General features: G+C 38.4%; 1 protein-coding gene across 1 annotated transcript in view; it reads left to right on the top strand.

The window, feature by feature from the left end:
• Window positions 1-16,523, top strand: part of HSD17B4 (hydroxysteroid 17-beta dehydrogenase 4) — a 78,390-nt gene that overhangs the window by 5,227 nt on the left and 56,640 nt on the right. The window contains exons 2-8 of the mRNA XM_081825623.1: window positions 448-501; window positions 9,395-9,505; window positions 11,654-11,713; window positions 13,086-13,107; window positions 13,221-13,267; window positions 14,305-14,389; window positions 15,484-15,671. Of these exons, the coding sequence (XP_081681749.1) occupies window positions 448-501; window positions 9,395-9,505; window positions 11,654-11,713; window positions 13,086-13,107; window positions 13,221-13,267; window positions 14,305-14,389; window positions 15,484-15,671 (567 nt within the window). The remainder of the gene's footprint in view (window positions 1-447; window positions 502-9,394; window positions 9,506-11,653; window positions 11,714-13,085; window positions 13,108-13,220; window positions 13,268-14,304; window positions 14,390-15,483; window positions 15,672-16,523) is intronic.

The raw sequence follows: 16,523 nt of genomic DNA, 5'->3' as shown, positions 1-16,523 counted from the left end.
AGCAACCCTCAGTTTGTTTCCTGAGATTAAGAATTCCTCATATCAGTGAGGTCATATGATACATGTCTTTCTCTGATTGACTTAAGGAAAGCAGCTTCTTAACCAATGGCAACAGCCTGAAGTCACCATAAGCTAACTTCTGCCTCATTTCCACCTTCCAGATGTGCAAATGCCTATAATGGTGGAGCCCAGTTCCCTTGGAGCTTCCTAGCAGCTAGGTAGGGGGGTAGGAAATGATAGGCAGTATAGGTGGAAAATACAGTTTTAAGCCTTCTGACCTCTGTAAGTAGAAGGGGGTGAGTTAGATGGGGAGAGTACCAGGGAAGGCTCTGTCACTGTAATACACTTAATTGCTCGCCAGTTACTTTAAAATAGGGGTTGATTTAAATGGAACCCCCAAAGTGCTAACATTTGCTCAACTTTCTTGATGCTTTTGTTTTTTATTAGGACTGGGCCGAGCCTATGCCCTGGCTTTTGCAGAAAGAGGTGCATCCGTTGTTGGTAAGTTGATACATTTTTCTTTTCTTTTTTTTTTTAAGATTTTTATTTATTTTATTTATTTATTTGAGAGAGATAGTGAGAGCAGGAACACAAGCAGAGAGAGTTCGAGAGGGAGAACCAGGCTTCCCGCCAAGCAGGGAGCCCGATGCGGGGCTTGATCCCAGAACCCCGGGATCATGACCTGAGCCGAAGGCAGACGTTTAACGACTGAGCCACCCAGACGCCCCAATACATTTTTCTTTTTAATGAGTAGCTTGTATGGAAAGTACTGTCGTCACAAGTCAGTCAACTTTGTCTTTATGTCAAATAGTTTGTCAAGGTCAAATTTCATCACTAATTATTTCTTCTGCCAGCAAAACTTTTCCTCCTTGAGGCTGACTCTCTAACTTACTTTTTTAGAGTAGACTAGTTACAGAATTTGCAGCCAAACAGAATTGATAAAGATGGTCAGGCATTCATTGTATAAAAGGAAATTCTTGAATTTGGAAAACTGTGAGCTGTAATTTTTTGAGACAGAAGGCTGGTTCAAGATGAATCCCTTTAAGTATAAATATATTGATGAGAATAAGAAGTGCATTTTGAGGACTAGAAGTTTGGAGTCAGGGAATCCAGAGTATTTTTATTTTTTTCTTTTTAAACCTCTTTAATCAAAATTTTTTATATGGGAGCTTTTTCCAACAAATTGTTAAAAGTTTTCGTTGAAGGGACAGTTGCATGAATTTTATTATGGATCATCGGTTGGAAGATGCTGTATTGAAGGATCACAAGGTGGGAGGTTTTAGTAATTTAAATGTTTTGGCCTGGTATGATGGGGTGCATGCAGGAGTGGATTTGTCTGCCACCAAGCCTTTGTGGGCAATAATTGAATGAGTGCTCAGTGCAGGGTAGGTAGGTAGGACAGACGATAGGGCCTAATATTTATTAGTCTCTAATTGTTCCTGTGCAATATTCTATTTATTGCACAGGAAATACAATATTTCCTTTGCAAAGAAGGTACTTTGTTCATTGGATCTTTTTTGTTGTAGACTCTTCTTGGAGGGGGGTGGGGGAGGGGACAGATGTGTCTTTGAAATTGGTTGAATAAATTCCTATTTTTTGTGGGATTAAGATATAATCTTAGTTTATAGATTATAAACTAATAATCTGTTGGGATAAAATTGTTGGCCCACAAGGACTTCCTAATGACAGTTTTTCTACCTTTTATTAAGGGATAGAGAGAGACAAATTTCCCCCAATTTGTTTATGGAGACATGCATAACCAAAAGGTTATACACCCCGGTTTTCTAGACAAAGAACACTCAAGCAGGACATTTAATTATACTCTTCTCCCTCAGGGTAGATATGTAGCTTATCTTTATGGAAGGGACACAGAATCTTTGGATGTTCCTTGTTTAAAGACATATCCACCGTCTTTAATCCAATCTGCTTCTTGTGGCAAGCACAAATTTTGACATTGTGGTATTTAGCCAGAGGGTGTATAGTTCAGGCCCTGTTTGCCAGATTTTTGTAAGATACTTCATTGTCAGGGTCCACAGACCCATGTTGGTACTGTTTCTGTTTTTTTTCTATCCGTTACTTAATATTTTTACCTTATAACTTTTGATTTATCTACATTTTTTCTGCTCAATTCTGTACATGTAAGGACTCCCATTTTATCTTCTGTAGCTCCTAAAGGATTTAGAATATTTCCTCTGCAAAGAAGGTACTTTGTTCATTGGATCTTTTTTGTTGTTTGACATACACTCTTCCTGGAGGGGAGTGGGAGAGGGGACAGGTGTGTCTTCGAGATTGGTCAAATAAATTCCTATTTTTTGTGGGATTAAGATATAATCTTAGTTTATAAACTTATTTTGTAAAGACTTTTACAGCAATGTGTGTTCGTGCGGATCAGTTTTCCTGTATTGATCTCTTACTGCTGAATTTATTAAATTCAGAACAGGAGTTTTTGAGTTCTAACAAAAAGATAAAGAGGTCCAGTGTGTCTGTTTATTTTGTCATTGCAGCAAGCGCTGGTGAAGTCCAGCAGGACAGAAAGTTTGTATCTTGGAAAATCATTTGTCATACTTGGCTGAAGAGCCAGATTTCGTTTGGTTAAGGGGAAAAGTTGATCTATGTGAAACGGCTTAGCTTTTGGCTGATTTTTTTCTACTGCTTTTTTTCTGCGACCTACCTGTGAACTTTCTAGACCACCTGCAATTTGTGTTCTTCCCTGGCCACTGCTACCCCCTAGTTTAGCTTTTCAGATCCTGCTTCCAGCTTGCATCGCACACACTACTGTTTCTCCTTTGTTAGTTTTTGTTCTGCCCTGCGTATTTTTTTACATGAGTAAGAAAAAGTAGGGGAATAAATAAACCTGGGAGGGTATGACATCAGAGTATCTTGTCTATGAAAGAGTGATTCCTCCTAATTTTATGGCTAGCTCAGAATTCCATAAGAAGTAAGACCAAAAGGATAGAGTAGCTTGTTTCTCTTATAAGTCACCTTATGCTGGGTTATGCTGGGTTAACAAACAGATCTCAATGGCTGACAATAGTAAAGAATTATTGCATGCTTTTGTGGCCTTTTAGCCTCCAGTCAACTGTGTCTCTGCTCTCAGTGTCTTCCTAATTTCAGGATCCCAGCTAAAGGAGCAGCTTCTGTCTGGGACCTTGCTGTTCTTGGGATGGAGGGAGAATACCAGTGGATCCACTTGATGCCTCCTAATCTCTTCTGTGATAGCATGCCCCTGCCCTTCCCATTTCGTTGGCCAGAGGAAGTTCCTGGGCCAAGCATCACAAAAGATATTCTCTAACTTATGTTAATATGATTGCTATGTTTTATATTCTGTGATATAAAGAATTATGGGAGATCTCAGTCTGGTGTAAGAAGTGCTCAGCCTTTGGCTGATAGTTACAACAGGGATGTTCAGCATTGTATAAACTACATCTTACAGGAAATGTTTACACATGCCTGAAGTGAATGTTGGCAATGGAATTGTTTTGGGCTTTTCTCAGTAGTTGCGTCATAGGCAGGACTCTGAGTCTTGAGTGTTCTCTTGAGGGCATGAACACAAAGATGACTCAAGTGGTCCAGCAAGAAGAACCTCTCTTTTGACTGTTAGAATGGCAGAACCTTTTCAATTCTTGAAGTGGAGAAGCAGCACCTTTGGGTAGTTGAAATCCTGATCCTTTTAGATGGGCATGATTTCTTTCCCGTGCTGCCGTGGCCCAGTGTTGGTAAAGATGACTCTTAGGTTCCCGAGGCCTGATGCCAGCGCCCGTCTTTTCAGCCCCTGTGTGATCCTCACAGCTGAAAGGGGAACCATGGTGGGAACACTGCCCTGCCTTCGAAATCAGGTCGCGCTTCCAGTCCTGGTGTCTCTCACTGTTAGTAGCCACCTTCTCGAGCTTGGAGCATTATGGTGGGGATTAAGTGATATCAAAAACAAGGCCTTTGTAAAGGCAAGAGAACCGAGCCGATGGTAGGGACCGCCTGCCATGCGCTAGGTGCTGTGCTCACGGCCTGGGTGCGTCAAAGTGAGCCTGAGTCTTGCCCACTCAAGGGCATTCTAGCCTCCTTACATAAGACGTGTTTCTTTTGTAGATTCTTTTTTTAAATTTTTATTTTATTATGTTAATCCCCATACATTACATCATTAGTTTTTGATGCAGTGTTCCATGATTCATTGTTTGCGCATAACACCCAGTGCTCCATGCAGAACGTGCCCTCTTTAATACCCATCACCAGGCTAACCCATCCCCCCACCCCCTCCCCTCTAAAACCCTCAGCTGGTTTCTCAGAGTCCATCGTCTCTCATGGTTCGTCTCCCCCTCCGATTTCCCCCCCTTCATTCTTCCCCTCCTGCTATCTTCTTCTCCTTTTTTTTTTTTTTAACATATCATGTATTTGTTTCAGAGGTACAGGTCTGTGATTCAGATTTCTTTAAGGATCTTTTGTAGATTCTTAAAGAAAAGAGCCTGCCTTAGGCACTGATGTATTCTCTCAAGTGTAAGCTTGGTGCTTTGCTTAGTGATCAGTCAAGACATACATGCAAAGACTGGTGTGGCCACTCTGGAGAAGAGTATGGCAGGTCCTCACCAAGCTCAAAATAGAGCTACCCTATGGTCTAGCAATTGCACTAGTAGGTATTTACCCAAAGAATACAAAAATACACATTCGAAGGAGTGCATGCACCCTGATGTTTATAGTAGCATTATCAACAATAGCCAAACTGTGGAAACAGCCCAGATGCCCATCGAGTGATGAATGGATAAAGAAGACACACACACACACACACACACACAGGAATACTACTCAGCCATCAAAAAGAATGAAATCTTGCCATTTGCAGTGTTGTGGATGGAGCTAGAGCATGCTGTGGTAAGGGAAATGAGTCAATCAGAGAAAGACAAATAACAGATGAGTTCATTCATGTGGAATTTAAGAAACACAACGGACGAACTTACGGGAGAGGGAAAAAGAGGGAGGGAAATAAATCATGAGAGACTTTTTTTTTTTACTATTTTATTTATTTATTTGACAGAGAGAGACACAACGAGAGAAGGAACACAAGCAGGGGGAGTGGGAGAGGGAGAAGCAGGCTTTCCGTGGAGCAGGGAGCCCGATGCGGGGCTCGATCCCAGGACCCTGGGATCATGACCTGAGCCGAAGGCAGACGCTTAACGACTGAGCCACCCGGGCGCCCCAGTCATGAGAGACTCTTAACAACAAAGAACAATGTGAGGGTTGATGGAGGGAGGTGGGTGGGGGATGGGCTAGATGGGGGATGGGCATTAAGGAGGGCACTTGTGATGAGCACTGGGTGTTGTGCTGAACTTTACTCCTGAAACCAATATTGAACTGTATGCCAACTAACTAGAATTTAAATTAAACAAATAAATACATAAATAAATACATAAAGGGGAAAAAAGACATACATGCTGATTAAATGAATAAGTTATATGACACATGGAGAAAGATCTCAAGAAGGCACGTGTGGATTTCAGCTTATAATAAATGAGCTATATGTACAATGCCCACGGTTTCCCCAGGTGCTTCTTGTGACTATCACGATCCCAGGTTATGGGGGCAGCCTTTAAAAATAGCTTTAGAATAGCTCTGGACTGTTTATCATTTTTAAATGATAGAAAAACTAAAAATAAGGGCGCCTGGGTGGCTCAGTCGGTTAAGTGTCTGCCTTCAGCTCAGGTCATGATCCCAGGATCAGCAGGGAGTCTGCTTCTCCCTCTCCCTCTGCCTGCCACTCTGCCTACTTGTGATCTCTCTCTCTGTCAAATAAATAAATAAAATCTTAAAAAAGAAAAAGGAAAACTAAAAATATTTTATACAGTTAATAGACAACATCATATGGACTCCTTTATTCATCCAACAGTTATTTATTGGGTGCTTGTCATGTAGCAAGCCCTGTTCTGGGAGCTGAGGGGATGGAGTGTGGTCCCTGTTTTCATAGAGATTACCATTCTAGTTAGGGGGGCATTGGGGAAACAGACAGTCAATACATATATAAAACTGTATCAGATAATGAAGAGTGCTGTGGAGAAAAAGAGTGAATGGCCTGGAAGAGAACTCTGAGGAGGGACCTGGGAGCAGGGAAGGATTGTGCCAGGAGAAGACCCGGGGCCCAGCTGGTGCCTCAGTCTTGAGGCGGGAGCAGACTAACTTGTGTTCAAGGTCAGCAAGAGGGCCATTGCAGCGGGAGCAAGGTCATCGAGGGGAGCAAAACTCGGAGATGAGAACAGAGGTCACAGAAAGCCAGATTGTGTCAGATCCTTTAGCTTTGAGTCAGGACGGGCTTTTACCCTGATTGAGATGGGAAGCCATTGATGAATGGAAATAGAGGGACAGCATGACCTGATTTAAGCTTTAAATGGATGGTTCTGATTTTTGTGTAGAGATTGATTGCGGGAGAGCAAGAGTGCAAGTGGAGGATGATGAGGTCATTGGGGCTTTTATACTATTAACTCTTTTTGTACATTCTTAGGCTTTTTCCATTAAAGGAGGGAGAGAACGAAGAGGAAGCAGAGAGTCCTATCAAGATACTGCAATAATCCACATAAGAGATGGTGGTGATTTAAATAGGTCATAGGGGTGAAGGTGGTACAAAGAGGTTAAATTCTAGGTATATTTTGGAGGTAGATATGGCAGGGTTTGCTGATTTGCTTATGTGGGTTGCAAGGAAGGGGAAGATAGGGGCCATTTACTGAGACCGGGAAAGACCGTAGGAGGACCGGATGGGCAGGGAGGAGATGTTCCTGCTAGACTTTCAGATGGAGGTATTCAGTAGGCAGTGGCATACAAGACTGTAGTTGGGGGACAGGTTACAACTATATAAATCTGAATATTCTCAGTTTATAAATGGTATTTGAAGGCAGGAGGCTGGATCACATTACCCGGGTAGGGAGTATAGACGAGCAGGAGAAGAGGTCCAAGGACAGAACTCTGGATGATCAGTTCCTAATTTTCCCCTTTTTTCTCTCAGTAAGGATGCCTTTGATGCCATCTTGTTGTTCAGACAAAGAAAATCAGATACAGGAGCCTAATTTAAGACGCTGCTGTCTAAACTACCACTGCATTTTCTGGCCCCTTACATATTTAGAAACACGATGGCCACGCTGGAGAGGCTTTTTGATGAACGAGAGTGATTGTATCTTTCGGCCAAACAGTGAAAACAGTATGGCAACTCTGTGTCGTTCCCTTTTTGTTTAGTGGAAAAAATTGTTTTTAGGATAAAAGAAACTTGCTTACAACATTAGAGGAACAGAGTGGCATTGTGGTAGGTCCAGGTTCTAGTCTGGATTTTGCCATTTCATGCAGCCTTGGAGCCTGGGGCAAGTCACCTAACCCTTCCCGACTTTCCGCAGCCGAGAAACTGGGAACAGCTGTTCTGCCAGTGTTCCCAAAAGCTCTGTCGAGATCAAAGGCTGCAGTGTACCCCGTGGTTCTTTGAAAACGTCAAGTATGCATATACCAGTATAAGGTACGAATGGTATTTTAAAACTTTATTATTATTATTCCTTAGAATTTTAGCCATCCATTTAATGGTAACAGTGTCACCTAGTATGGATACATTTTTCTTTGCATGTAATTGCAAAAAGATCTTTTCACATTGTTGCTATCCCAGGCTTTCACTGTGTAACCTGAGAAGTGCTTTTCTAGTTCAGGTTGTAACCCTGAGATTTAAGTTTGGTGACAGTGGCATGATGAATGGGGCCAGTGTTCATGGAGTACATTCTAGTATAGAGACTTGTCTTGAATAAATCTGTTCTGATGCTGTTTAACTGCATGGCACTGATCTCAGTAAATTATTTACCCAGGCTTCAGGGCTTACCTGTTTGGTTGCACTTTGAACAATTTCCACTTGAGGGTAGTGTTCCATTGCCCAATGGAGCAATTCTTTCTAAACATCCCATTTGCCAATTTGCTTTTGAACTTTGCCTTACTTAGTTAAAAAGGCTCTTAAAAGACTGTTAGCTGCATGTCTTAAACTCCTGATATTTTTTACTGGTTGTTTCCTGTCATTTGAGTAATTTCATGGAAATGAACAATTAAGAGAATTTAGTCTTGAGAATCTTTTTTTAATCTCTTGAGGGATAATGTAAGCCTCTTTCCATTATTTTGTGTCTTCATACCAGTTTTTATTTGCAGTAAGACAGTAAGACTACATGGTAGAAAAATATATTCCAGTCCACCTTCTGAAAAACTTTTTTCCTTAAAAAAGTTATATGAAAACACATTTGACTTAGCTGATTTTCGGTGTGGCTAGGCATTGGCTTTTTCCCTGCCTCATTCCCTTATCTTTAACCACCCAATCCCATCGAGCCTTCACCCGAATGAAAAAAAGAAAAAAAAAAAGGGATTGAGAGAGAGGAGAGAAACATTCTTTAAAAGAAAAAAAAAATCTTGTTTTTTTTTTTTTCCCCAGATGTGGCAACCATCAATTTGATAATATTAAACAGCTTTAAATTTTAGTATATTACCATGCGTTTATTAACTAGTAATTTTTTTACTGTTGTTCCTCTAAATTTATGTAATAATATTATTACAAAATACTCATTTTGCAATGTAAATTATTTCTTTGTCCCAAGTGTTTTTATTAAATTGTTTTTTTCAAGTTATTTGGAATTGATCTATGCATCTTCTCATTAGTTTTGGCATGTTATTTTGTAAATTTTACCTTAAATTGTGACATACACTAACTTTGTTATTTGTCCCCATTATTTAGTTCTGTTGGTCTTTATGTACTTGTTGCTGAAATCTGTATATTACTCTAGCCAACCCATACTTTAACGTTCAGTAGATGAGAAAGTCTTTGAGAACCAGCACCATTCTCCTACGTCTTAGTGCCCCTCTGTAGTACAATTTCCTTGCGAATAGTAAACGCTTGATGAATCTTTGTATAATTGGACACAGCGAGATGTTATGCGGTGAGTATGGTCAGTTGTTAAACATCTAACGATGGAGTCATGGTATCAATTAGTGGCTGAACACGTTTGAGTTCTGTATATAGTTTCTGATCTCTTTTAACAAATAATTTTTATTTCTTTCATGGTAGACCCTAATACAGTTTGTTTTATGAATATTTTTCTTCTTTTTGCTGGAAGTGGGTTGAATCATATTCTTTTGTCTTTTCAAAAAAGAAAAAGCATTGCAAAGTTAAAAATCTTGTGACCTGAACCTGCGTTTAAATATTTTTGCTGCTTCATGTATCTCTCTCTCTAGAAACAAAGGGCCATGTTTGAAAGTATATATGTATCTCCTGGCATGTTTCATAAGACGGGGATAGGGTCAGAAGGAACTGAAGAGGTGACAAAAGAAATACACTCACAATGGGATTTTATTTCCAGTTCGTATTTTGAGGTTGAGAAATGAGTTCTTGTTTGTTTTTGCATTGCAGTGAATGACTTAGGAGGGGACATCAAGGGATTGAGTAAAGGCTCCTTAGCAGCTGCTGATAAGGTTGTTGAAGAAATAAGAAGTAAAGGTGGAAAAGCCGTGGCCAACTATGGTATGGTATTTGAAAGAGCTATACTATTCTGGCATTTTCCTTCAACTAATGCTGTTGTTCACATCAATAATCATTGAGCAAATGTCTCAGCATTCCAGTGTGATTATGAGATTAGATTTTCTCTGAGTCAGCCAAATCTGTTTGGCTGTCTATTTTATATAATATATGAGGTTTTTAAAAACTTTTGATGTAGGTTATTTCATGAGTCTTAACTTTTAGCATATTGTTTAACATTTTTATTAATCAGTGCATGATAAAATCAGTAAATTATTAATGATGTGGATAGGAATATGCTCTTGTTCTTGACATACCCGTTTTAGCTACAGAATAACATTAGATTCTTCTTTTAAAATTGTTTTAGAAAAATTCTTATAGTAATATAGCATAGGAAGTAAAATGCCTCCTTTCTGGTATCCAAACACCAAGTTCCATTTTGCACAAGTAATCATTGTTCTTTGTAACTTTCTTACCTTTATAAAAACATAAGAGTCAAAGTTAGGCATTAAAATAAAGCCATGAGGAAAAATAGCATTTGATGTATCAATTCTAATAGTATCTGTAAGGAACCTTCTTGAATAGATTTACTTTAAAAAGTGAGTGCTTATTGACTTTTCTGCAAATTAGATTGTTTTTATTAGCCAGAGGTAAAATTAGATTGCCAGTCACTTGATTTTGAAATTCTATTTATTTATTTATTTATTTTTAAAGATTTTATTTATTTATTCATAAGAGACAGAGAGAGACAGAGAGAGAGAGAGAGGCAGAGGGAGAAGCAGGCTCCCTGCTGAGCAGGGAGCCCGATGTGGGACTCGATCCCAGGACCCTGGGATCATGACCTGAGCTGAAGGCAGACGCTTAACCATCTGAGCCACCCAGGCACCCGATTTTGAAATTTTAAAGGAAAGGAAATAGGATATGATTTGTTTTGAGTGTTCTAGGGAATAATGAGACAGATATTTTAGTATCTTCTTTTCTCATTGAGGATCTACAAAAATGTTTTCAACTTTTTTCTTTTTTAAATTTTTGAAGTTTAAAAAATCTATTTTATAATGAGAAAAATTCCAGACTCTCTCTCTTGCCTCTCCCCCCAGTTTTGATATGCAACCCATATCAATCAATCAAGATGCAGTTAGGAAAACAGAAGCCCCTGCAGGTGTCCAAGTGTGAAGGGTTTTCATACAAAGAATTAGAGGCTTGCATAACCATTGGAAGGGCTGGGTACGTGCATGTCAAGGAAACTGTGGATGACCTTGTCAGGTTCTCGTGGCTCAGCAGTCTTTCATCTGCACTCTGCTCCAAGATTTGCCTGCATGTGCAGGCTTCTCCTACTTCTTCATTCTTTAGATGGGTGCCTATTTTTGGCAGATCTAACTCAGGACTATATGGATCTCAGGGAAGGGAATATATTTCCTGGCTCCTCCCCAGTGATTGCAGAGAATATAGAGAGAGACAGTGGGATGTTGATACCAGATCATTTGACACACAACTCTGGGGATATGAGCTCTTCCCCCGGGGCTGATGAGCAGAAAAGAAGAAAGCCACTCTATTTTATTGAGCTTTGCTTTTTGTACTTAGTAATGTACAAACAGTAGGTTTGTTTACATATGTAGTTATAGAGCATTGAACATGCTTTTTCAAATTAAACATGTACCTTCTTGCCTCCCTTGTAAATTCTGATTTGCATCTTTAAGGGGAAGTGCCTCTGGGACTATTTAAAATTAAATACAAATTGAACAGTTAAATACTCAGTTTGTCTGTCATACTAGCCACATTTTAAGGGCTCAGTAGCCACATGTGGATAGTGGCTACTGTTACTATAGTAATAAGACATTTCCATCCTCACAGAAAGTTGTTTTAGACAGTGTTGTTTTGGATAGTATTTGCCAAAATGTTATTTATTCCCCTCTCCATTTTTTTATTTTATTTTTTTTTGGTACTTTAAAGAATTGTTTTAGGGGATACATTTCCTTTGTAACATTAGATCGTCTATATTTTGATTTGTTATGTGCCTGCAAATATAAATTTGTTTTTGTGGAAATGAATTCTGTTGAGTGAATAGTATTTGTCATGTGCTCTGATCCACAGAATTTAGAAGTTATTTCTGAGGGATATTACTGATGTTTTGTAACTAATTTTCCTTTCCTCCAGATTCGGTGGAAGCAGGAGAGAAGGTTGTGAGGACAGCACTAGAAGCTTTTGGAAGAATAGGTGATGTTTCTTTGTGTTTATGGTACTAACAGAGCAGCTTCTACCTTCCTAATCAAATTTTTTTATTTTACTTTTGTTTATAAGAAATTCCTTCTTTCTTTATAGCCAAGGTTTTATTTATATTTATTTATTTATATAGCCAAGTTTTTAGATTTCTTTTACAAATTAATTATTTTATATACCCTAGCTTATTCCACAAAAGGCTCGAGGTGGCATTTTTTATGCAAAAATGTGTTGAGTTTGTTTTATATTTTTTTGGACTTAAAAACTTTAAAAAACTTACGAGCATTTTCTGAGCTCTTTATTTATGAAAATTTAATTATACCCCAAATATGTTTATAAAACAAATATTTTGGCAGTAGAGGACCCTGTGGAATCTTTTAGACAATTATGATTTGGATCATGAAGATTCAATACCTTGTGAATTGATTAAGATGAATTATATGTAATAAAAATCTTTATTTTTCAGAAAGAAGGATTTCAGATGTGTCGTTCAGTTTATCCCTCTCTAGATAGTCTTCCTGGTTTAGTTCCACACGTTCCTAGTAAAAGGTTATTTTAAAAAATTTTTTTATTTTTAGTGAAAGGTTATTGAATTACTATAGGGAAACATTCCTGCAGATAAGCCCAACATGTTTACATTCTGGAAGACATTAATTTTTGTAATTTGAATGTGCTCCCTCCGCCTTTTTTTTTGGTCGTCTAGCAGATTTGTTTTTCTGATTATGTTGGGTTGAGCTTATAAGGGACTTGTTCACATGCAATTTTACAGAGGGATGGAGGCCACAAAGGCATGAAGTTATAGGGTGAGAACAGCCCTAAGATGATGGTTGAGCCTTAAAAAAAAAATGATTCCTTTTTTTTTTTTTTTAATAATAATGAGAATACAATTATGTATTAAGATAGGCCACCAGTTTCTAACTCTAATAGTTTCCTTTCTGGAATTTTGACTCTTGAGTGGCAAAGAAAAATCTTTTAAACTTTGAACTTTCTGAGTGAATTCTGAGGTTAAGTGAGGGATAGCTTGGGGTTACCGTTGAATGCTAAGAACCTTAAGAGTTGGGCAACAGCTGATTCTATCAGTAAGCTGGTAGAATTTTGGCATAAGGTGAAGGTGGAGACATTTACATATGTAAATTTGAGAGGAAAATTCTGACATGATGAGATACTTGTGAATCAGGTTTTTTTGTGTGTTTTGTTTTGCTATAGGTATAAAATTTTTGTTCTGATAGCACTCTTCTGCTACTATTATTATTTACTTTTCCATGGTGGGGAGAAAAAGCCCAATTTTGAAAGAAATATGAGTTGTAAGCCCATGCAAATTAATATGCTTGTTTTTATGTTTGTGACTTGGATTTTTTTTATATTGTAGATGTTGTGGTCAACAATGCCGGGTGAGTATTTCTTTTTTTCATTTTGAGTAGGATGATAATGTCCATGCAAAGTTTTTGGGTGTTTTAAAAGTGGATACTCCTCCTTCTAACCTATGTAATATCATTGTTTTTAGAATTCTGAGGGACAATTCTTTTGGTAGGATAAGTGACGAAGACTGGGGTAAGTTGTTTGTAACATAGGTCTCTGTGGGGCAAAGCTATCCATTTAGCCTTTTTACTATTTGAGACATTTGTACATTTAAGGAGAAACCTGCTTCTGCCTACTTTTGCTTCTGCTGATGTCGATGACGAACATGATGAATAAGCTTTACAGCCAAAAATGACCACAACAGTTGGAAGTAACCTATTTTCTTTTAACATTAATAAATGAAAACTTTTAAAATCATTTGGCAGAAGTTACCTGAAAAGATTGTCTGTCTTTCAATTCACTTTCCCCTTTATCTTCTTGAGAAGTTGTTTGCATTTTCCAGCCATATTAACTCTAACAGTCTGACACGTGCTTAGCTACTTGTGCGATTCTTATTTCAAGAACAAGAGCAGAATATGGAAAGGAGTCTGGGGCCCTGAAAATGTTGGAGATCTGAGAATTGTGGGGAACCCCTAGATGTAATTTTGAGGCTTCTAATGAGTAGGGGAAAATCCCATTAGGAATGCCACGTTGGAAAGATTGAGTTTAAATAACAAATCACTTTTTATTTTCTGTTTGCTCTTCATACCTTTACTTTCTTTTCTTTTTTTAAAAGATTTTATTTATTTATTTGAGAGAGGGAAAGAGAGAGAGAGCACAAGCAGGGGGGAGGAGTAGAGGGAGAGGGAGAAGCAGACTTCCTCCTGAGCAGGGAGCCCAATACTGGACTTGATCCCAGGACCAGCTTTATGTGTAAAATTCTTGAATGTATGTATTAGTGGATTTTTATATAAAGTAGGCATAAATTAAAGATGGCATTGTATTTAGATGTGTACAGGGATTATAGTAATTTTATCATAAATTATAGGGAGAATGGGTATGAACTGCTGATTGGTTACATAATTGGGACAGAAGCAAAAATGGTTACTCTTGGAGCAATATGACAGTAGTTGATTTTGAATGCTCAGTATAAACTGAACATCTTTGTATAAATAAATCATTGCTTATGTTGATTCTGAGACATGCCTATCTAATTTTTGACAAAGTATCTAATAAAAATATTGTTTTAGATATAATCCACAGAGTCCATTTGCGAGGCTCATTCCAAGTTACTCGGGCAGCTTGGGATCATATGAAGAAACAGAAGTTTGGAAGGTAGAGTTGTGTGTGACTGTCGGGGGTGGGGGGTCAGGGATGCTGTGCGTGGGTCCTTGTGTACAGGGAGAGATAAGTGCTTTGATAGTGAGGAAGATCTAGTCAGAGAAGCGCAGGCTTTTAATGTACTCTTGGCATATACCCTCTCATTAAATTGGTGTCACTTAGTCAAGGATTCACTGAGCTGGGCAACTTTATATTTCTTTTCACTCCTACTTTTCAGTTTGAACGGATTTCCTGGTGTTCTCTGATATTCTAGCAGTATACAAACGGTGAGGATTCAGCTGTACTTCATTCTCTAACCGAAGTATAGTGATACCGTGTCCAAGGGCCAACTGAGGACAGATGGGCGCTGTGTCCAGCTCGCTAGTGCTGGTCCAACCTGAGTTGGTCTTTAGATACTGGGAGCTGTAGGAATGTGGCTGTGTCTGTGTGAGTGACCGGGAGTGTGGCAGAGCCAGGAGGTGGCTCCGTGGACTCTGTCCGGCTCCTTCTTGTTAACCTGAGGTTCACACACATCTACCAGCAGGAAATTGTTTGTGATACCTGTTCCTCTTGGAGAGTTCTAGCTTCTCCTAACTACCAAAGTTTCTGAAAATAAATGTTAGAAATTATTTTACTTGGTCTACTAAATAGGGTGAGATGGGGGTCACGTTTTAGAGATGGCATTGTTTTAATATGAGGCATTTAATATTATCCAGAAAGAGAGGGGCAAAGTAATGAGAACTAAATAATTAGAACTAATTTTTCTAATGTTTCTTACCATAACTTGTACGTTGCCCTTTATTTTATGTTTATAAATATTTATTGCTCTTTTCAGTAGATAATGAATATATATTCTTGTACTTGAATTCATTTGGTCTTGATCAGGGATTCTTTTCAAAACAGTTAAATCTTGTAGTTGAATTTTGAGAGATTACTTTTATTATAAATATTACTTTGTGTATATGAATCATGACTGTAGGAACCTAATGACAGTAAACAGAATTGCTTTTGACGGGTGTAATAGGACAGAAAAAGAAAATAAAAGGCTTAGAGTTGCAGTGTTATCAAAACATGGAAAAGAGATTTTGAGACATTGATTCTCCTTTTAGGATTGTTATGACTGCATCAGCTTCAGGAATTTATGGCAACTTTGGCCAGGCCAATTATAGTGCTGCAAAGCTGGGTCTTCTGGGCCTTTCAAATACCCTTGCAATTGAAGGCCAGAAAAGCAACATTCACTGTAACACCATTGCCCCTGCTGCTGGATCACGGATGACCCAAAGCATTATGCCTGAAGGTAAGTAGCTTAGATTTTTCGGTGGCTCTTAGCCACAAATCTGTGCAGACTGAGCTTTGCAGAAGTATTTAATTTTCTGAATAGTTTAAAAAGTTATTTATCTTACCTTTTCAAAAAGCAGTATGTATAATCTGTGTTCATTATGGAAAATTTAGAAAAGCATAAAGGAAAAAAATTTAAAATGACCCGTAGTTCTACCACCCAGAGATAAACTTTCATTCTTTTTCTCTGTGTAGGTACACATAAATACATTTATATCTTTGTTTTTTTTATAGAATGAAGTAATAGCATTTTTTTTTTTTTTAAGATTTATTTGCGAGAGAGACAATGAGAGACAGAGAGCATGAGAGGGAGGAGGGTCAGAGAGAGAAGCAGACTCCCTGCTGAGCAGGGAGCCTGATGTGGGACTCGATCCTGGAACTCCAGGATCATGACCTGAGCTGAAGGCAGTCGCTTAACCAACTGAGCCACCCAGGCGCCCGAAGTAATAGCATTTTGACCATTTTATAGTAATAATTATTTTTTAAAATTAATAGGCTATTTTTTAGAATAGTTTTAAGTTTATAGAAAAATTGGGCAAGATGGTAAAGACAGTTTTCCCTGTTATTAACATCTTGCATTAGTGCCCTGCATTTGTTATAACTGATGAACGAGTATTGATCCATTATTGTTAACCAAAGTTTGGAGATTCCATTAGGCTCACTCTTTGTATTGTACAGTTGCATGGGTTTTCACAAACACATGATGTTCTGTATCCACTGTTATATACAGAATTCTATTATATAGAATAGTTTCACTGCCCTGAAAATCCCCCATGATTCACCTCTTCATCCTCCCCTCTTCCCAAATGTC

This window comes from Leptonychotes weddellii, chromosome 7 (assembly GCF_054177405.1).
Source record: "Leptonychotes weddellii isolate Sample4059 chromosome 7, ASM5417740v2, whole genome shotgun sequence".
NCBI classification, from domain to species: domain Eukaryota; kingdom Metazoa; phylum Chordata; class Mammalia; order Carnivora; family Phocidae; genus Leptonychotes; species Leptonychotes weddellii.
The sequence above is the reverse complement of the archived record's forward strand: the minus strand, read 5'-3'. Positions and strand labels throughout refer to the sequence as shown.